General features: G+C 43.4%; 1 protein-coding gene across 5 annotated transcripts in view; it reads left to right on the forward strand.

The window, feature by feature from the left end:
* TBC1D14 (TBC1 domain family member 14) overlaps positions 1-21,981 on the forward strand; it is a 199,422-nt gene that overhangs the window by 121,040 nt on the left and 56,401 nt on the right. The window contains exon 1 of one of the 5 annotated variants that reach the window (XM_077477828.1): positions 18,034-18,281. The exons of the other annotated variants lie outside the window; for them this stretch is intronic. Coding sequence (XP_077333954.1) covers positions 18,279-18,281 — 3 coding nt within the window. The 5' untranslated portion in view covers positions 18,034-18,278. Of the gene's footprint in view, positions 1-18,033; positions 18,282-21,981 lie in introns of those variants that run through there. 5 annotated transcript variants of the gene reach the window in all.

The following is a 21,981-nucleotide window of genomic DNA, read 5'->3' on the forward strand; positions in this document are numbered from 1 at the left end:
AATAATGTTGATTGAAATTCTCAAATGAAAATGAAGGTTACAGAGTTTACTTTTCCAATGTAACAGGATCTACTTTTCCTCTGTCAGCTGTTTCTTGGTCAAATGAGAACACGCCTGTGAGATAGAAAAGTATGTTCAAAACAACTGTGGTCAAACATTTGCCATGCTTCTCTTCTTTTAAATTCTCAAACCTCAAAACTTTTATGCCCTTTTTTTTTTTTCTTTTTTTTTAGTGTGTGATGGCTGGTGTAGCTGACCACAGGACACTAACTATTTTTTTTTGGTTGTAGTTGGCTTTTAAATGCATTGTGCTCAACTTTTAAAGTGTTACTGAACCCAGCAGTAAAAATTAGTGTGTATATTCAGTAAAGCATGCTTGTTATACGCACTGTGGGACCTAAGGGCTTTGTGATCCTGTATGAACAGAGCCGCCTCCTCCTTGCATTGTCTCCAAAACCTATCCGGACAAGATGGAGCCTTTGGAGTCAGGCTGCACATGCTCAGTTTGGTGTGTATAGTTTTTTTTTTTCTCCCCTTGTGAGTGTGCATGTGACCAAGCATTGGCCAATCAGCAATGTCCAGACAGAGGGTCAGGGGTCCTGCAGCCTCATAGGACAGCCAGTGCAGTATTAAAATTCCTCCTACAAGCTTTAACCAGGCACTGATAGAAGTCACAAGACTGCTATAGACCGCTGATGATAAAAGGTATTTAGCAGTTTAGATTTACAAAAATTATTGCATTTCCATGTTCTGTGAGAGACCATAATAATAATAATTTACCACAATATATCTTTGCGATATCCTTGGCCTCCTGTACGTACATGTCTAAATCCTGCTGTAGTCCTGGGAAGATTCGGCCACCTGCACACCTTGTGTGTGTGTGTGTGTGTGTGTGTGTGTGTTTTTTTTTTTTTTTGTTTTTTGCCTTCCTCCAGGGCAACGGTGAGTTTAGGGTTCTGAGAATGCAAGGTATCTAATTTTTGGTTAATCTTGGTGATGGGTTTCTTTTTACAGTATTTAATGTAAGCAGATTGCATTAAAAATGTAAGAAAAAAAAATCTGCTCTATGTACTTTAGGTGCTGTGGGCCTTTGTTGGGTCATTAACTGTAGATGAACAAGTTGAGCACAGTGAGAAAACTCAATGCTACATTAACCTATTAATAAAATATTAGATTTGAATATGTGAATACATTTCTGATGTACATGATCTGCTAATCTGTTTTTTGCCTTGGAGCAAACTGGCTGTATGCATGATACTCTCTTGTTACAAAATGTATTACATTTTCAAGTGGAATTTTTTTTTCTTTAATCCTCTGGGGAGAATACTTGGTGAACTATTTAAGCATAACTCTAGACGACAAGATACAATTAGATTATTAAAAGTAAAATAACAAAACTAGATTTTGCTGCAATAGTCACCTTTCATCCAGAGATTTCCTCAACAGTACTTTTATCTGCCACTAGGTGTCCTCACTTTGAAGGCCAGTATCCTTTAACCCATTTCCTATGAGCCCAGGTTGTCCTAGAGTCCTAGACCTTCCCCAGCCTGTAACTAGACACTAAAAGGAGCAGCAACATGCTTATATCGGCGTTCTTCCACTCTGCTTTATCTTCCTGTCAATATAGCAACGGATTGGGTTCTTGTTCCGTTTTCCTCTCACACTTCAGCTTTGCTGCACAGGAACTGCAAAAGCAATTGGCCCAATTCAGGTACCTAAACCACTTGCATTTAAAAAATACGGTTATTGATGTGTTAAAGCAGTTGTATAGTCCGTCCTTTTTTTTTATTATTATTATTTTACCTACAGGTAAGCCTATAATAAGGTATGTATGGTTTAGGAGATATTCCCCTCGCAATGAGCCACTGACTGCAGCGGCACATGCACACAGGGGATTCTCAGCTGGAAGCCCGGCAGACGCCAGACCCTGCCGGAAAGAAATCTCCCACGTGCATGCGTGGGAGTGATAATATTGCTGCTCCGGCCACTCACAGCACCGGACCTGCGATACCCAGAAGACACACAGAGGGAACATGTCAGCTCCCTCGGCGTGTATCAGGTGAAATGTTGGGGCCCTGTTCTAAGGTAAGTATTTCATAATGAGTGCATAACTAGCTCATTATGCCTTTTCCCTTGCAGGTCTGAAAAAAAAAAACCATGTCAGCGGGTTTACTCCCACTTTAATAGTTACACCAATACATTCATTTGTGTCTATAGAGCTCGGCTTTAATGTTGGTAAACCTTGCAATTCAAGCACCCATACTGCGATTCAAAGTAGGTAGCTTTGCTGTGTGGTCTGTTTACCTGACCTAGAGTTGCCTGCTCCAGATGACATTCACCCATCATGGCACTGTAATTGCATATCTTCTCCCAAAATGCAGCCTGCTGCTTGCATAAGGACTGAGGGCTTATGTAGAAGTACAGCCAAAGCCTGTGTGTAGTTCTGTGACCCGTGTTCAGCAGACAGTAGGCAGAAGACCGCTGTCCGCTGACGTCAGCGTTGGTCCAGGCTTAGGAAAGACTGTGACCATGTGGTCAGGGCCCGCCTACATGAATGGACCGGCACGTGGCTCAGCCTCTCGGCGAGCCACTGAGAGCCTGAGCCGGCTGCTCCTTCCCCCTCTACAGCCCAACACTCCAGAGAGCACAGGGGGCAGAGCAGAGAGCTGGTGATTGACAGTCACCAACTCTCTGTTCAAGGAGCTCTGAAAACCAAGCGAACAGCAGTGTTTGATCGCTCTGTTCTCCGTGTTAGAGCCGGCGGGGGGACAGGTGCAGCATCCACCTAGGTAAGTATGATTCTGGATAAAACTCCATTCCTGTACTTCTCTCTTTTTTTTTTTTTTTTTTTTTTAAGAGGTGCTGTGAGATTTTCAGTAAGCTGTGTACAGCACCCTGTCAGCCCTTCCCATCAGCCATGATCGACCTGAATTGCATAGAGAAGCACAGGGACCCACTAATGACATTACAGGGTTTAAATGTATGCATTGAAAGTATCTGCTTTAAAGGGGAAGCCGGACCAGGAGAGGCAAAATAAAATATAAGCAAAAGTTCAGCTTTAAACTGAGTCTTGAGACAAATTTTGTCATGGATGTGGGATGGGTTGCACACAGACAATGATTGGTGACACAGGTTGGGATGCTTTATTAAAACAAAATTATAATGCGAAGTCCTAATGCTAGATTGAAATGTATACCGGTACTTCTTAAAGAAAATACAATATTTTTTTATTTATTTTTTTACTATAGCTTAGAGAACTAGGTGCCTGTTCTCTCTGGGTATGATTTTTGTAATGAAAGCCTTTAATAAGCGATAAAAGCAAGAATTCTTCAGTGGCAAGACCGAAAGGTTCAAATAAACTTTTTAAAACGTGGTAAGGGTAAAGCATTTGGGGGCCAATCATAATGTAAGGCAGGAGTTGTGGACAGCCAGCTTGTATTGCAGCTCCAGTTTAGGCTTTGCTGTTCTGCAGTGCTTTTCATGGGAAGTCCTTGCCCTAGCAAATGATGAGGATATTATAAATATATAAAGCTGGATTATTTTTTTCCCCTTTCAATATATAAGGCAATTGTTTTGTCTTTGTATGACTTTCCTGACCTATTGATTAAAAAAGGTTGTTCTGCATTTTAGTACGGTAACCATTTTTTAAATTTATGTCTTCAGATTAAAAAATTGAAGACCCTTGAGCTAAGCCATGGTACTCTGGGAATTCATATTCATGCTCCTTCCTCCCATTGAGGCTAGCATTTTCATAATAGAAAATAGCTCCTGCTGTCTCAGTGCTGCTTCCTTGAACTTCCAGTCCTCACATGAAAGAGTGAACAATGGACATAGCAGTCTGGAGCCAGTGTCTTGCCTTGGAGGAAGGAGGAACAGGGGAGAGCCTTGCCCTCCCAGGCTATGGGGCTGTGTGTTTGTTGATGCACACAGTGTAGGGCCATAACTCTAGTCCTTGTATACCAGGGTGGCTCCATAAGACATTGCAAGAGAAGAAATCCATCCTGAAAAGGGAAACCTGGGGCAGTTGTCAAGGCACCAGTTTAAACTGGAACATAGGCAAGGATTGAGGCCACTCTGCACATTTAGATAAGTCTGCTTTCTGGCCATTCATCACTAGGCGCATACTGCCCTAAAAATTCAGACAGTTAGGTGCACTGTCCCGCCATAGTAGCTTTCAGACCCTGAACATGTGCCCTCCGTCTGCAGCTAAGCCCCATGTACCGGAGCTAAACCCAGTATGTATGGGGCCTAAAAGATACAGAGCTTGCATACTCCATAAGCAGTTAAATCTGCCGCTGATGTTGCTTAAAAACTGCATATTTAATATCACTTTAAATCCAGGTGATAGTTTTGTTTAGCATTAAATAAATAGATGGTAATATGTCGGTTCAGTCAACTGAATCCTTTTTTTTTTTTTCTTTAAATTGCACCCGAGCTGTGCATGTTCAGGATCTTGCATTCCATTTAAGCATCAATGTGCGTCATAATAACCTGGGGATGTATTTAACATTAAAAAGGTTAGCTCCTCTGACATCACTGCCTCAAGGGTACAGCTAGACTATGTGTGGAACTTAGAAATTCTATGCAGCAGTCATATTCTCACCAGTCCTGTTCTATTACCATTTTACATTGCTAATGAAAACTTCTATTGTTTGCTGGACCTGAGGTGTGATGGCTTTGTTGCAGCGCTGGTTTCTGGTAGCCCATTGTGATCCTTCATAACTATTGTGGCAACCCACAGCCAGCATAGAATAAGGAAACCTGGTCTCTAATTACGTGTGTCAGGAGGCTATTTGATAAGTTGCTGGTGTAGGATTCCCAGTCTGGTCTAGTTCCAGGCAATCGCCTTTTCTCCTAGTGAAGCTCATTTTAGATTGTAAGCTTCTGTGTTGCAGTGACCTTCCTACCTTCTGTGGTATTTAGTACATTATGTTCATATTGTTGGTGCTTGTGTTTATTTTGTGATTTCTGCTAAGTGTCGGTTCACACTGAGGCAGCATGACTTGCAGTGCGACTGCCTTAGGCGATCTGGACACGACCGCTGCGGCGACTTGCAAAAAGACTTCTCTATAGAAGTCAATGCAAGTCGCCGCACGTCACCCCCAAAGTCGTACAGGAACCTTTTTCTAAGTCGGATCGACTTGTGTCGCTCCGATTAGAATGGTTACATTGTACGGGACGCGACTTGTCAGGTGGCTAACTCGCCTGACAAGTCGTTCCAGTGTGAACCGACCCTCATTCTAAATCTTAGTACACATTATATCATATTTTATTTTTATTTTTTTCCTCCCAGTGGGCTGAACAAAAAACTGTAGAGCTCAGGAGGAGATCCTGTACCAACAATCTGATGTTGGTACTGCAATCTCCCCCACTGAGCTATTGTGTCAATTGAGACAATCACGATTCCAAGCACCTACAGTTGTCCTCATAAGTTTACATACCCTGGAAGAATTTGATTTCTTTCCCATTTTTCAGAGAATATGAATAACACACAAATTTTTCTTTCACTCATGGTTGGTGTTTGGCTGAAGCCATTTATTATCAATTAACTGTGTTTACTCTTTTTAAATCATAATCACAACAAAAAAAAACCAAATGACCCTGATTAAAAGTTTACATACCCCAGTTCTTAATACCGTGTATTACCCCCTTTAACATCAATGACAGCTTGAAGTCTTTTGTGATATTTTGTGGATGAGGCTCTTTATCTTCTCAGATGGTAAAGCTGCCCATTCCTCTTGGTTAAAAAAGCCTCCAGTTCCTGTAAAGTCTTGGGCTGTCTTGCATGAACTGCACGTTTTTGAGATCTCCCCATTGAGGGATATTGAGGTCAGGAGCCTTCACTTTATTCCGCTGTAGCCAATGATGGGTCAACTTGGCCTTGTGTTTTGGATCATTGTGATTTTGGAATGTCCATGTACGTCCCATGTGCAGCTTCCTGGCTGATGAATGCAAATGTTCCTCCAGTATTTTTTGATAATATACTTCAATCATATTGCCATCAATTTTGACCAAATTTCCTGTACTTTTGTAGCTCACACATCCCCAAAACATCACCGATCCACTTCCGTGTTTCACAGTAGGAATAGTGTACCTTTCATCATAGGGTTTGTTGACTCCTCTCCAAATGTAGTGTTTATGGTTGTGGCCAAAAAAGCTCAATTTTGGTCTCATCGCTCCAAATGACTTTGTGCCAGAAGGTTTGAAGCTGGTCTCTGTGCTGTTTGGCGTATTTTAACAGGGATACTTTGTGGCATTTGTGTAGTAATGACTTTATTCTGGCGACTTGATCATGCAGCCCATCTTTCTTCAAGCGCCTCCTTATTGTGCATCTTGAAACAGCCACACCACATGTTTTCAGAAAGTCCTGTATTTCACCTGAAGTTATTTGTGTGTTTTTCTTTGCATCCCGAACAATTTTTCCTGGCAGTTGTGGCTGAAATTTTAGTTGGTCTACCTGACCGTGGTTTGGTTTCAACAGAACCCCTCATTTTCCACCTCTTGATTAGAGTTTGAACAATGCTGATTGGCATTCTCAATTCCTTGGATATTTGTTTTATATGCCTTTCCCCCCCCCCCCTTTTTTTTTTTTTTTATTCTATATAGTTCAACTACCTTTTCCCACGGATCATTTTGACAATTCTTTTGCTTTCCCCATGACTCAGAATCCAGAAATGTCAGTGCAGCACTGCGTGAAAGATGCAAGGGTCTGTCAGGAGTCCAATGACCTTTTATACACACACACTAATTACAAGCAAACAGATCACAGGTGAGGATGGTTACCTTTTTAATAGCCATTCAAACCCCTTTGTGTCAACTTGTGTGCATGTTATCAGGCCAAAATCACCAGGGTATGTAAACTTCTGATCAGGGTCATTTGGGTTGTTTATGTTGTGATTATGTTTTAAAGCGTGAATACAGTTGATTGATAATAAATGGCTTCAGCCAAATACTAACCATGAGTGAAGAAAATGTTTGTGTTATCATTCATATTCTCTGAAAAATGGGAAGAAATCATAAATTCTGCCAGGGTATGTAAACTTATAAGCACAACTGTATGTGTGAATGGAGCCTAAAAGTACTGACTTTTTAGATGACAGCCCAGATTACTAACATTTTAACATACCGTATATACTAGAGTATAGGCCGACCCGAATATAAGCCGAGGCCCCCAATTTACCCCCAAAAAAACTGGCAAACTTATTGACTCGTGTATAAGCCGAGGGTAAGACATGCCTGTCCATCCCTGTGTGTGTGTCCGTCCATCCCTGTGTGTCCGTCCATCCCTGTGTGTCCGTCCATCCCTCTGTGTCCGTCCATCCATCCCTGTGTGTCCGTCCATCCATCCCTGTGTGTGTGTGTCTCCATCCATCCATCCATCCATCCCTGTGTGTGTGTGTCTCCATCCATCCATCCATCCATCCCTGTGTGTGTGTGTGTCTCCATCCATCCATCCATCCATCCCTGTGTGTGTGTGTCTCCATCCATCCATCCCTGTGTGTGTGTGTCTCCATCCATCCATCCCTGTGTGTGTGTGTCTCCATCCATCCATCCATCCCTGTGTGTGTGTGTATCCATCCGTGTGTGTGTGTGTGTGTGTGTCCAGCCTACCTGTGTCCCGAGCCTTTGTCCCGAGCCTCCGTCCCGTGCCGAGCCTCCTTGCCTCCGTGCCTCGCCGCCGTGCCTTGCCTCCGTCCCGTCCCGTCCCGTCCCGTCCCGTGCCGTGCCTTGCCTTGCCTCCGTCCCGTGCCCTCTTCGTCGGCGCCTCGGCGGCCATTGTAAAATTCAAAAGCTGCGCCGCCGCCTTCGCCTGTGATAGGCGGAACACTGAATTTCCCAGCAGCCTGTGTTCCGCCTATCACGTACATCGTATCATCCTCGTCCATAGTACGAGGATGATACGATGTCCGTGATAGGCGGAACACAGGCTGCTGGGAAATTCAGTGTTCCGCCTATCACAGGCGAAGGCGGAGCCGGAGGCGCGGCTTTTGAACTATAGAATGGCCGCTGTCTGTCTGCTCGACACGCTGATCGAGCGGGCAGACAGCGATGACTCGAGTATAAGCCGAGGGGGGCACTTTCAGCCTCAAAAAAGAGGCTGAAAATCTCGGCTTATACTCGAGTATATACGGTACTTGTTTTTTTTTTGTTTTTTTTTTTGTCATCTGGCCCACCCACTCCATTTGACTGTATGATCCTGTTGGCCTATAAACCTGTTTATTAATCCATTTATTAATCCACAGTGATGGATTAATAAGGATTTATGGTAAGGCTGGGGGCAGCTGTCAAATCTGCCACTGTTTAAACTGGCTTAACCACTTCAGGACCGCTGGATACGGCGGTCCGATTCGGTCCAGGAGCGCTCCGTGATGAAGGGATGGCCGTTCGTTTTCGGCCACCCCCTCTGGATCGCTCCTGGCCAATGAGAAGCTTCCTCCCCTGTGTATTGTTTACACAGGAAGGAGGAAGTGATGTCATTCTCCTCGGGGCGGTCTTTTTGACCGGACTACGAGGAGAAGAGTAAAAGTAAGTCTGCACGAACACTACACTGACATGTAGGTACACACAGGCACACAAACCCCCCCGATCCCCCCCCCGATCGCCCCCCGATCCCCCCCCCCCTGCCCCCCCTCCCCCCCCAGTCACAGTGTCACTGATTGCATTGATCATTTCTTTACTGATCAATGCATTCAGTGTCAGTTGTGACAGTAAAAACTGTCAGGACAGTTAGTGTTAGGTCCAGGGTAGCCCCCTATCACCCCCCAATAAAGATTTAACCCCCTGATTGCCCCTAGAGTTAACCCTTTCACCCCCTTTTGCCAGTGTCACTAAGCGATCATTTTTCTGATCGCTGCATGTGTCGCTAGTGTCGCTAGGTAGCTAGTTATTTTTTTAGGTTCACCGCCAGGTTTTTATATCGCTAGGTACCCCGATATACTACCCAATAATGTTTTTAACCCCCTGATTGCCGCTAGTTAACCCTTTCACCCCCTTTTGCCAGTGTCACTAAGCGATCGTTTTTCTGATCGCTGCATTAGTGTCGCTACAGTCGCTAGGTAGCTAGTTATTTTTTTAGGTTCACCGCCAGGTTTTTATAGCGCTAGGTACCCCGATATACTACCCAATAATGGTTTTAACCCCCTGATTTCCGCTAGTTAACCCTTTCACCCCCTTTTGCCAGTGTCACTAAGCGATAATTTTTCTGAACGCTGCATCAGTGTCGCTAGTGTCGCTAGGTAGCTAGTTAACTAGGCTCCCAAAAAGTCCCCCACATGTGGTATCCCCGTACTCGGGAGAAGCAGCAGAATTTATTTTGGGGTGTAATTTGACTTCTGCCCATAGCATGTGTGAGCAATATATCATTTAGTGACAACTTTGTGCAAAAAAAAAAAAGTTTGTAATATTCCCGCAACTTTTGGCAAAATATAAAATATTCCATGGACTCAACATGCCTCTCAGTAAATAGCTTGGGGTGTCTACTTTCCAAAATGGGGTCATTTGGGGGGGTTTTGTGCTATTTTGGCATTTTATGGCCTTCGAAACTGTGATAGGTAGTGAGGAGTTAAATCAAAAATTTGCACCCTTAGAAATCCTGAAGGTGGTGATTGGTTTTCGGGGTGCCGTGCGCGACTAGACTCCCAAAAAGTCCCACACATGTGGTATCCCCGTACTCGGGAGAAGCAGCAGAATGTATTTTGGGGTGTCATTTCACATATAACCATGGCATGTGTGAGCAATATATCATTTAGTGACAACTTTTTGTAAAAAAAATTTTTTTTTTTTTTTTTTGTCATTATTCAATCCCTTAGGACAAAAAAAATAAATATTCAATGGGCTCAACATACCCATCAGCAATTTCCTTGGGGTGTCTACTTTCCAAAATGGGGTCATTTGGGGGGGATTTGTACTGCCCTGCCATTTTAGCACCTCAAGAAATGAGATCGGCAGTCATAAATTAAAAGCTGTGTAAATTTCAGAAAATGTACTCTAGTTTGTAGACGCTATAACTTTTGCGCAAACCAAAAAATATACGCTTATTGACATTTTTTTTACTAAAGACATGTGGCTGAATAAATTTTGCCCTCAATGTATGACTAAAATTTAGTTTATTCGATTTTTCTTATAACAAAAAGAAGAAAATATCTTTTTTTTTCAAAATTTTCGCTCTTTTTTCATTTATATCGCAAAAAAAAAAAATCGCAGAGGCAATCAAATACCATCAAAAGAAAGCTCTATTTGTGGGAAGAAAAGGACGCAAATTTCGTTTGGGTGCAATATTGCATGACCGCGCAATTACCAGTTAAAGCAGCGCAGTGCGAAATTGCAAAAAGACCTCTGGTCCTTAAGGTGTTTATTGGTCCGGAACTGAAGTGGTTAATATAGTGGCTCAGGATTCAAGGCACTGAAATATATTGGGGGGTCGCTTATAGATGGGGGGGGGGGGGGTGTAGCTGCCTGGATTGCATTGCCTAGTTAACGCTTAAAGTGGCACTCCACCCCCCCACCCAGCAAAAAGTTAAGTGAGCAGCTACACCTATTAGGACCCTTACCTGTCCTGTAATCCAGCAATGTCGGCACCCCAACCGATGTGTCCATCAGCTTTCAGGTGCTACCGCTGCCGTTGTCTGTAAGAGAGACCAGCAGTGAAGCTTTGCAGCTTCACAGCCAGTTCCCCACTGCTCATGCGCAAAGCGCTTTCTGAATGGCAGCGGGGAAAGGAGGTGTGCCGAACGTCCGAGTGATCGTGCCGTGGCGCAATCTCTCGGAAGTGGGAACAGGTACCTGTCAAAAGTAGTGGCACCAGGAAAAGGGGAGAGGGGGGGGTAGACTGAGAGGGGGGAGAGAAAAAAGATAAGCAGAACTTTCACTTTTGGGTTGAACTCCGCTTGAAAGTGTTACTAAACCCAGGACTCTGCAATCACTATAGCTGGTCTCCCACAGAATATGGAAATGCAATCATTTTAGTAAATGTAAACTGCTAAATTCCGTTTCTCATCAGTACTATATAGCAGTCTTGTGACTAAAATCAGTGCCTGGTTAAAGCTTGTGGAGTTTTCATACTGCACTGGCTGTCCTATCAGCATGCAGGACCCCTGAGCCTCTGTCTGGACAATGCTGATTGGCCCTGCGCTGATCACATGCACTCTCCCAAGAAACAAAAACATAAAAAAAAACTCTCTCTCTAGCAATACACACCAAACTGAGCATGTGCAGCCTGACTCCACTAACGCTTCAGGACATGTTTTGTGGACAATGCAAGGAGGAGGATCTGTGCATACAGCATCAAATAGTTTTTTTAACCCAATGCAGAGGATTAACCCCTTAAGTTCCACAGTGGGTATAGCAAGCATGCTTTACTGTATATACAGACTTTTTTTTTTTTTTTTTTTTTTACTGTTGTGGGTTTAGTAACACTTTAATATGGGTTTATTTTTGCAGGTTTGGAATATTGCCATCTGGGTTATGTTCAATATTTTTATTTTCCTCCATCAATCTTCTAAATGTTCAAACCTTCATGATGAGCTAGTAGCCTGTGATTTGGGCTTTGTCATCTCTGTAATAAAAGCTTTTCCATAATCCTGTGTGCCGTTCAGTGCATCATATAGGTTAATAATGTAATGCACAGACAATATTTGAGTCAGCAGATGTAAGCTGAAAGAGCCCTCTGACGATTGCTTTAAAAATAGAACGGCAGAAGGTGCAGAGCTGGTTAATCAAGATCTGGAGAAACAGAACTAACTGTTCTATATGAACTAATGCCTGCAGACAGACGGATGACAACCTTTGAGAACTCTGTACTCTCCAAGTATTGGGGCTATTAATACATTGTGTACTGATCACTTTATTAGGTGATTTCTTCAGGAAACTGATTTTTGTCTGTCATTTTGCACACTACTGTCCAAACAAAAGTGTATGTCCAGAAAATAGTTACAATTTTTAGTATTGAATAGAGCTTAAAGGATTAGAGCCTCTGTTGGGTTTTTACTGATATCAGGGGCTCCATTTGAGCAATGACCTACCATCAGAGACCATGGCTTCATCAAATGAGCAGTTAGGGAAAATCTCCAGCAACAGTTAGGATATATATAGTTGCACAGAATCGCATGACAATGGAAATCACATTGTTTTCAATGGCAGTCATTCACATCATTGTGACTGCGCATGGAGCACCTTCGATGTACCTGCGATTCTAATGCAATTTAGAAAGGGATTGTGTGTTTGTTTGTGTTTTTTTTTTTTTTTTTTTCCCTCAACCCCATTGGCTCCCAAGCTACTTTCCGTGGGGGCACCTGGTGATGAAGATAAGTGGCCTCGAGCGCTTGGGGGGGGGGGGACCCCAGAAGAAGAGGACTGGGGCTGCTCTGTGCTGAACGATTACACAGAGCAGGTAGGTATAGGCATGATTTGTTGTTTCTGCTGCTCCCATAGCAAACCTTTTTGTTTTGGGTGCAGGCATGCAGATTCCAAATCACAGGATTTGATGAGCAGGAGCCAATGGCTCCCACTGCTGTCCAATCCACCTATGAGAGGAGACACTGGGGAGAAGACCTGCAGACGGACACATTACTGGATTGATACAGGACTTGGGTAAATGTTTGGGGGAGGCAGGGGGCAAAAACATTTTTTACCTTAGTGCATTGAGTGCATTAAGGTAAAAAAATGTTTTAGCTTTAGAACCACTTTAAAGGAGAAGTCCAGCCTGAGCTTGTTTGGCTGGGCTTCTCCTATGGGTCACAGGGGTGCAATTCATTTTGCACTCCTATTACCCATTTTCAGCAGAGTGGTCTGAAGTCTCTGCTGACATCACAGGAATCGGTCCAGGCATCGCGTCATCAGGACAATAAGTTCTGCTGCTCCCCGCCCCTCCACAACCCAGCACTCCATTGAGCGCAGGGGCAGAGAGGTACGAGACATAGTCTATGTTCAATCACTTGGTTCTCAGTGTAGAGGCGGCGGGGGACAGATGCCGCTTTCAAACTAGATAAGTACGAAACTGCAAAAAAAAAAAAAACATGCTTCTCTTTTAAATGCACGACTAATCTTCTCGGAATATTGGGATGAGAATGGGCCTTGCAGCAGGGACTTGGTAAACATTGGAATTATTCTCGCATTCCCTAGCATAACATGACTTTGTTTCTAGCTAATATCGTGGTATTCTGGGATCACAAACTGCTGAGTCGGCTGAATGCGCAGACCATGTACGTTTGATGCTCCCTGCTGCCTTACACAGAAAGAGGGAAGTTGCACAACAGAGAATCATGTGGCAAGAAAGGACACGTACCACCCAACACATGGGGAGTTCATCAAAACTGCGGTGGTTTAATAAAAAAAAAAACACATGTTGCTGACTTTCTGATTTTAGTTGGTGTTTCCTGAATGGCAGTTTATTGCTGTGTGTGTGTTTTTTTTTTTGTTAGTTTTTTCCCCTGCATCATACTTGCCTAGAAGGATGCAGCATCTGTCCCCCAGCGCCTCTGCACTGAGAACCAAGCGATCAAACACCGCCAATCGCTTGTTTTTCACAGCTCTCTGCTCCTCCTCACTCGGAGCGCTGAGCTGTAAAGGTGGGGGTGGCTGGCTCAGGCTCTCAGCGGCTGAGTTGGGTGTCAGTGGACTGACTTCTGTGACGTCAGTAGAGAGTGGACTTCAGCCCGCTCTCTGGTGAAAACAGGTCACAGGAGTGCAAAATGTACTGCACGCCTGTGATCCATAGGAGAAGTACAGCCAAACAAGCTTTGGCTGTACTAATTTAATAAATCTCAAAGCCCTAATTCGATAAAGTGTTACTAAACCCAGGATTGGACCCTGCATTCACTATATCTGGTCTCCCCCAGTACACAGAACATGGACATTATTTTAGTAAATATAAACTGCTAAATACCTTTTCCCATCAGCATTATATAGCAGTCTTGGGACTTCTATCAGTGTCTGGTTAAAGCTTGTAGGAGGGGTTTTCATTCTAGGGACTGTCCTATGAGGCGGCAGGACCCCTGGTCCTCGCTCTGAACAGTGCTGATTCGCCCTGTGCTCATCACATGCACCCTCCCTAAAAAACAAAACAAAAAAAACCTCTAGCAATACACACTAAACTGAGCATGTGCAGAATGCCCTCTAAGGCTCTGTACGATCAGGAGATTGCGGACAGTGGAAGAAGGGGAGGATCAGAGAAGATGGGATCAAACAGCCTTTTTTGCACAATGCACAGGATTATCCCCTTAGGTTCCACAGTGAGCATAAGGGCCGGTTCACACTGGGGGCGATGCGAGGCGACCTGACAAGTCGCCCCCGTTCTGTACAATGGAACCGTTCTGAGAGGAGCGACTCGAGTCGCTCCGACTCAGAAAAAAGGTTCCTGTACTACTTTTGGGCGACCTCGGGGCGACTTGCATTGACTTCTATACAGAAGTCATTTGCAAGTCGCCGCTGAGGTCGCGGCGAGGCAAGTCGGTGTCGCCTCGCATCGCCCTCTGTGTGAACCGGCCCTTACGTGCATGCTTTACTCGGTTTACTGCATATACAGACTGATTTTACTCTTATGGGTTTAGTAACACTGTTATACTGTTCTTCACAATATTGGTTTCAAAGTATTGATGCTAAAAATAGTTTTGTTTTATTTTTTCAATCTTTTAAATAAAATAAAACACGTAATGTTAAATATGGATTCCTCCCGCTGTTTTATAGCCACATCCTGAAACTATGATGAATTTTTAAATGGCTCCACAAATTCTCTGATGGAATGATATAGAACTTTTAATGAGAATTTATAGAAGATTCACCTTTTTTTATTCTTCAGGCAGTTAGATGTAACTTTGGCTTTGTGTATAAGGAACACTGTGCTGAAAAATATTATATTCTCTTTACCAATATTTATAGTACTTCATATACAGTGAGGAAAATAAATTATTTGATCCACTGCAGATTTTGTAAGTTTGCAAACAAAGAAATGAAGGGTCTATAATGTTTATTATGATAGAGATAGAATATCAACCAAAAATCCAGAACAAAATGCACAAAACAAATGCTATAAATGTAAGTTTACCATTCAGTGAGTAAAATAAGTATTTGATCCCCAAACAAAACGTGATTTAGTACTTGGTGGAGAAACCCTTGTTTCTCCAGATGTTTGTTGTAGGTGGTGACCAGGTTTGCACACATCTCAGGAGGGAACTTGGTCCACTCTTCACAGATCTTCTCTAAATCCTTAAAGCGGAGTTCCACCCAAAAATGGAACTTCCGCTTTAAGGGAAGGTGACCCCCTGTCACAGTGCGGCTCGCGCATGCGCAGTACATGCCCAGCTGTGGCTTCATTTTCAATGTCTGCGCGGCAGAGAGGAGGGGGAGACGAGCGATTCCTGTATAAATGTGAATGGTCCCAAAAATTTGTCAAAATTGTCCAATGTATCCACCATAATGTCGCAATCATGATAAAAATCGCTGATCGCCACCATTGCTAGTAAAAAAAACAAAAAAATTCATAAAAATGCCATAAAACTATCCCCTATTTTGTAGCTACTTTAATTTTTGCGCAAACCCATCAATCGCTTATTGCGATTTTATTTATTAATTTTTTTTGAAAAAAATTGTAGAATACGTATCGGCCTAAACTGAGGAATTTTTATTTTTTTTTATATATTTTTTTTTTTGGGGATATTATAGCAAAAAGTAAAAAACAATGCGTTTTCAAAATTGTTGCTATTTTCTTGTTTATAGTGCAAAAAATAAAAACCGCAGATGTGATCAAATACCACCAAAAGAAAGCTCTCTTTGTGGGGAAAAATAGGACGTCAGTTTTGTTTGGGAGCCAAGTCGCACGGCCGCGCAATTGTCGGTTAAAGCGGCGCAGTGCCCAATCGCAAAAAGTGTTCTGGTCTTTGGCCAGCCAAATGGTCCGGGGCTGAAGTGGTTAAGGAGCAGGGCCCTCTGATTCCTTCGGTTTTGAAATTGTAATGTCTGCCCTCATGTTGTAAAGTGCTGCGCAAACTGTTGGCACTATATAAATCATGTATAATAATGACTAAAGGACAAAAAAAAAAAAAAAACACTATTGTGTAATTGTTTAAAAGGGTTTTATACATTAATGACTTAAAGCAGCCCTCTTCAACCAGGGTGTCTTCAGTTGTGCCTTGGCAAAATGCCTAAAAATTGCCCAAAAATTGTGTACAAGTCAGTGGGTAGATCAAGCCTGCCTTTTAGTTACACAAAGGTACAGGTTTTCCCTGTGCACCATTACGAACGTCTAGCCGCTGGCATCCTAACAATCAATGATGTCATCAGTAAATGTAATCGCCTGCACAGCATCCTTGTTTGTCTCTCCTGTCCCTCTCCATCAGCACTGTGGGGTCACATTAGCTGAGTAAGGGAGATAAAAGGACAAAAGAGAAACTCTGCCATACTATTCAGTACCAGTGTGCAAAGGTGTGTTTTTTGCTTTGGAAGATATAAATCTAATGTTGGGTGTACTACTTGTGCAGATGTTGCTGCATTATGTAAAACTATTCGTTTTTGTTTTTTAGCATTTTAGGATGGGGTGCCACGAGATTGTGCCCAATTGAAAGGGTGCCTTAACTAGAAAAAGGTTGAGAAACACTGTTTTAAAGCATTTTTGGGATTTTGTATCTACCTGGAATAATATAAATTACAATGAGGGGGGTTTATCAGAAGTGGAGCAGCTGTGCATGGCAGCCAGGGGTGTTGCTAGGTGGCAAAAAGACCAGGGGCTTCAGCCTGAAGTCCAAGGCCGGAAACCGGGGGGGCATTGTACGGGACGCAGGCTTTTTTTTTTGGCTGGGCCGTGATCTGACCTACATACACTAACTGTGGTGACCTACCTATACTGACATTTACATACACTGACCTACCTACATTGACCTACATACACTGACATTTACATGAACTGACCTACATACACTAACGGTAGTGACCTTCCTACACTGACATTTACATACACTGATCTACCTACACTGACCTGCCTGACCCACATACACTGACATTTATACACTGTCAGACCTACCTCAGCCGTGGTGTGCGGTGTCACAGCAGCCAGCCAGGCAGTCAGGAGGAGGAGGAGAAGAGGAGAGCGGGCCGCCCGAGCGGTGATGTAGCACAGCGGCTGCTTTGTAATTCCTGCCTTCTGAAGCCTGCAGCGCCTATGATGGACGTCGCACGTCCCGCGGTCCCAGCATTGAACCAGTGGGACGTCCATCATAGGTGTTGCAGGCTCCAGAAGGCAGGACCTGCTATGGCACTCGGCCACACTCAGTGGCGCTCGAGATCAGATTGGTCCTGGCGGTTGCCGCTGCGCTCGGGGCCAACAATGGAGAACCTGCAGAGCTGAGACTCTGGGCTTTACAGGGTCACATTCGGGGCTTCAGCCCCCCCCCCCCCCCCTCCCGATGACCCTGATGGCAGCCCAGTTGGCTTTTATCTTGATCTTGTTCAGTTGAGCTTTGAGACTATAAGCCCAGGTTCACGCTGAGCTGCGGGAATAAAGCCGTGCGAGTTTAGCTGAACTGGCACGATTTCACTCCTGCATGTCCGTCCCAATTTCGGAAATGATTTCAGAGGTATCTGTGCGGGTTGTCAATGTAAATTCCAGCCCGAAAAAACAAAAAGTAGTACAGAAACTACGTTTGGAAATCTGTGCAGCGCCGCAAGATGCGGAATCACACCAATTACAACGGTGCCACTGACGACAATGGCTGCCGATTTTTACATGTCAAATCACATGTCAAAATGCTCCAGTGTGATCCAGGGCTAAAAGATAAAAGCTGATTGGTTGCCATGCACAGCTGCTCCAGTTTTGATGAATTCCCGCAGTGTGTTTTTCTTTTTTCTGTGCATTATCAGGCAATGCTCGTAAAAGTTATGCAGAGCCTTGGGAGGGGTTGGTGAGCATCCATAAGGAAACCTGAGCCCAGAGAGACACAGGCTGCTATTGATGCTGCTCTCATTACGCTCTGTAGCAAGGCATGAGAGCGGAGGCTGGATTGTGTTGATTGGGTGTATTCCATCTGCAGCTGATTGAAATGGCTGTTGCAGCCAGCCCTGCCATGTCCCAGCCCTCGGTGCTCCTTGAAGAAAGGAGCTGACAGCAGAGATGCACGTGATGGCCCTCTGAGGGGAACCCGGCATCACCCAGGCATGTTGTGCTAGCTTGGCCTGGACTTCCCTGCTGGATGGCAGCTGTGGGCTGGTACTCTGCAGCCACAGGGCCCTGATGTGTGATGCAAGTCAGGATGGGGCAGCAGATTCTGTGTCTCTGAGGAATTGCAGCTTTCATGGTGAGTACCAAATGTGCAGCATCACCGGAATGCCTTGCTGCAATAGTACTTGCTAGGGAGAGCCCTTTGCCATGGCATAATGCATGTAGTAGCCTTGCCAAGTGTAGGATCCCCTTATTCCTGGTGACCTTGTGGGATGTAAATGCACATCTCTGTACGTTTCTCGTGTACACCTTCCATCCTTGCTCTGTGCAAGGGCGTCTTTAATGCATACATTACTTAGTTTACCGCCGTGTAATAATTCACCATATTTCAATATAATTGCATGGAATTTGCCTGTGGCTTAAACTTCCAAATCATTCTTTTTATTACTTTGTTCATGCTGGACATCTTTTCTGGTTTTATATTTGTGTGTGTATATGTATGTGTGTGTGTGTGTATGTATGTATATATATATATATATATATATATATATATATATATATATATATATATATATATATATATATATATATATATATATATATATATATATATATATATATATATATATATATATAATATTGTTTACAGTATATCAAACTGTATATTGTTAGTTTATAAAAATCTGGACATTAATTTTGTGAAGGCTTTGTATAGATCTGATGAACTCCTTATTTTAAACATACAGTTGTATAATCAATATAGGTTATACACTCAACTGCCACTTTATTAGGTACACCTGTTCAACTGCTTGGTAACAAAAATTACTAATCAGCCAATCACCATAACATTTGAATATATTGCTTGCCTTTTTTTTATCATTCGTTTTTATGGGTGTGCTGACTCATTTGTTGCTTTTCGGTCACTGTAGCTAGCCTAGCCAAGTGACACATAAAAATTATGCATTTTCTTGTTCTTTGGATGACTGTTTTTATGGGCTGCCTTACAAAGCTGCATCATTGGAAACTCATATCTTGCTAAGGAAGAAAAAAGAAATAGTCAAAGGCACAGCAATACAATCTTCTTTGCTTCTTATGTAAATGTGTTCTATGCATAGCCTGCTATTATGCAAGTTTTTATGACTGATAGTCTGCGCTACTTTTTTAGGTTTTCTACAGAAGTAAGAGTTTAAAAAACAATGTTTTTTTTTTTTTTCGTTTTGTTTTTTTGCGGTGCATTTCTGCTGATTCTTAATTAATAATTGGATGTAAATTATATGGGGGAGATGCTATACTTGTTGCACACAGAATCTGGTTCAGCTGTGCATGGCAGCCAATCCGCTTCTTCAGCTTGTTCCATTTTTAGGCTTTGACATTAATCCCTTTTTCACACTGGTGCGACTTGTCATGCGATTTGACAGTTACAAATCGCATGACAATTCACACCCCATTGCAGGCAATGGAACCTTTCATATTGCTGCGACTGTTGGTGATTATGAAAACGGTTACTGCACTACTCTTTACTGATTTCATTACGACTTGCATTGACTTCTGTTAAATGAAGTGGCAAGCCACAATGAAATCAGCAGTGCAAATCGCAGTGATATGTGGCTTTTAAATCGCGCTGAAGAAGCAGGATTTCAAAGCTGCACTGGTGTGAACCAGGGCTAAAACCTGGAAGGTGTAGGTGTACTGATATTGTGCTCAAGTATTCGCCAATACCTTTGCTGTGCAAATCAAGCCCATACAAAATAAATGGGCTCAATTTGCACTGCAGAAATTTGTACACGATTTCTGTCTGAATCGCATGCGGTTTCCCACTCACTGCTCCTGTGTGAACCCAGGCTGAAGTTAGTATGACAAGACTGGGTTCTCTCAGGCGCATGGGGGAAGCCACATGTGATTCGGACAGGAATCGCATGAATTCCTGCTCAAATCGCAAGCAATTCTCAGCGTTTTGAGCCCATTTTATATGGGGTCAAATCGCACTGCAAAGGTATTTGGTTTCAGGTATCAGAGAATGAGTACAGGTGCAAATGCTTAAAATGATATTAAACTTTAATGTTCATTTATTTTTGTAAAAAAAAAATATATATATATATATATATATATATTTCTACTTGCCTCCTCTGTGCAGTGGTTTTGCACAGAGCAGCCCAGATCCTCCTCTTCTCTGGTTCCTCACTGGCACACCTGTCCCCTTCCTCCTGCCCCCACAGCAAGCAGCTTGCCATGGGGGCACCTGACCAGTGACGCTGCTCTGTGTGTCCATTCACATGACATGGAGCTGCAGCCCTGCCCACTGTAGGCTCATTGACTGACAGCGGGAGCCAGTGGTGCCCCTTGCTGTTTCTCAGCCAATCAGGAGGGAGAGTCCCGGACAGCAGAGGCTATCGTGCAACATCGCTAAATCGAGATGGGGGAGTATTGGGGGGACTGCTGCACAGTAAAGATTTTTTTATCTGGATGCATCGACTGCACGAAGATAAACTTTCTGCCTTTAGAACCACTTTAATATTGGCATCGGTGCAACCCTAGTTTATATGCAGAGCTGCACCATGCAGTTTTTTTTTTTTTTTTTTTTTTTTTTTTTTAGTGCATAACCTCCATGACACCAAGTTACAAGTAATCCATCTAAAACTGACATTCCAGTTTTTTAAGGTCGGGGGGGGGGGGATGGGGGTTACCTGTGGATGATTTTAAAAGAGCTGGCTTTTGTCCTCGGTCAAAGATTGCGCTGACAAGATTTTCCCTGCAGCAGTTTGTGTTCCTGCCCCTCCCAAAGGGTCATAACGTTGGTGAAATCCTCATGTTTCCGCATTCCTTGTTTTCTCTACACCAAGGATATGTAATTAGCGGACCTCCAGCTGTTGCAGAACTACAAATCCCATGAGGCATAACAAGACTCTGGCAGCTACAAGCATGACACCCAGAGGCAGAGGTATGATGGGACTTGTAGTTTTTCAACAGCTGGAGGTCCGCTAATTGCATATCCCTGCTGTACACCAATCAGCCATAACATTATGGCCACTGCCAGGTAAACTGAATAATACGCTGTATCTCACTACAATGTCATCTGGAAGTGAGTAAAGTATATATTAGGCAGCAAGTGAAGTTTTGAAAGCAGAAAAAAAACGGACATGCAAAAGGATTTGAGTGACTTTGACAAGGCCCAAAGTGTAAGGGCTAGATGACCTGGTCAGAGCAACTCCAAAACTGCAGCTGTGGTGGGATGTTCCGCATCTGCAGTGGTGAAATCTACCACAAGTGGTCCAAGGACGAAAAATCGTCAGACGGGTTTGGTCAGCCAGAGTTCATTAAAGTGGTTGTAAACCCACTTAAAAAAAAAAAAAAATAACACCTGCAAGACAAAGGCCTAATGAGCTAGTATGCATAGCATACTAGCTCATTATTTAATACTCACCTAAGATCGACACCCTCGCTGCGGTGCCCGTACACAGCATCGGCCGGTGACATGACTCCCGGGGGTCACTTTCGGGTATCGCGGCTCCAGCACGGTGATTGGCTGGAGCCGCGAACTTGCAGGATCTGCTACTGATGGCTTGGTGCCAGATATAATCGCCTACCTGTAGAAGTCTAGTGGAGTCCATGCCTTGATGGGTCAGGGCTGTTTTGACATAAAAAGTGGGGCAAAAGGGGATCCACTCAATAATAGGTGGGTGGTCATATTATGGCTGATCAGTTTATAAGAGAATGAAATTTTGTATGACAGTGACCACACAATTATTTATTACAGGTATTTGCAGTGCCTTGAAAAAGTATTCATACCCCTTGACAGTTTCCACGTTTTATCATGTTATGACCAAAAACATAAATAT

This window comes from Lithobates pipiens, unplaced genomic scaffold (assembly GCF_037356315.1).
Source record: "Lithobates pipiens isolate NorthernLeopardFrog02 unplaced genomic scaffold, aLitPip1_a1.2 Scaffold_13, whole genome shotgun sequence".
Classification (NCBI taxonomy): Eukaryota; Metazoa; Chordata; class Amphibia; order Anura; family Ranidae; genus Lithobates; species Lithobates pipiens.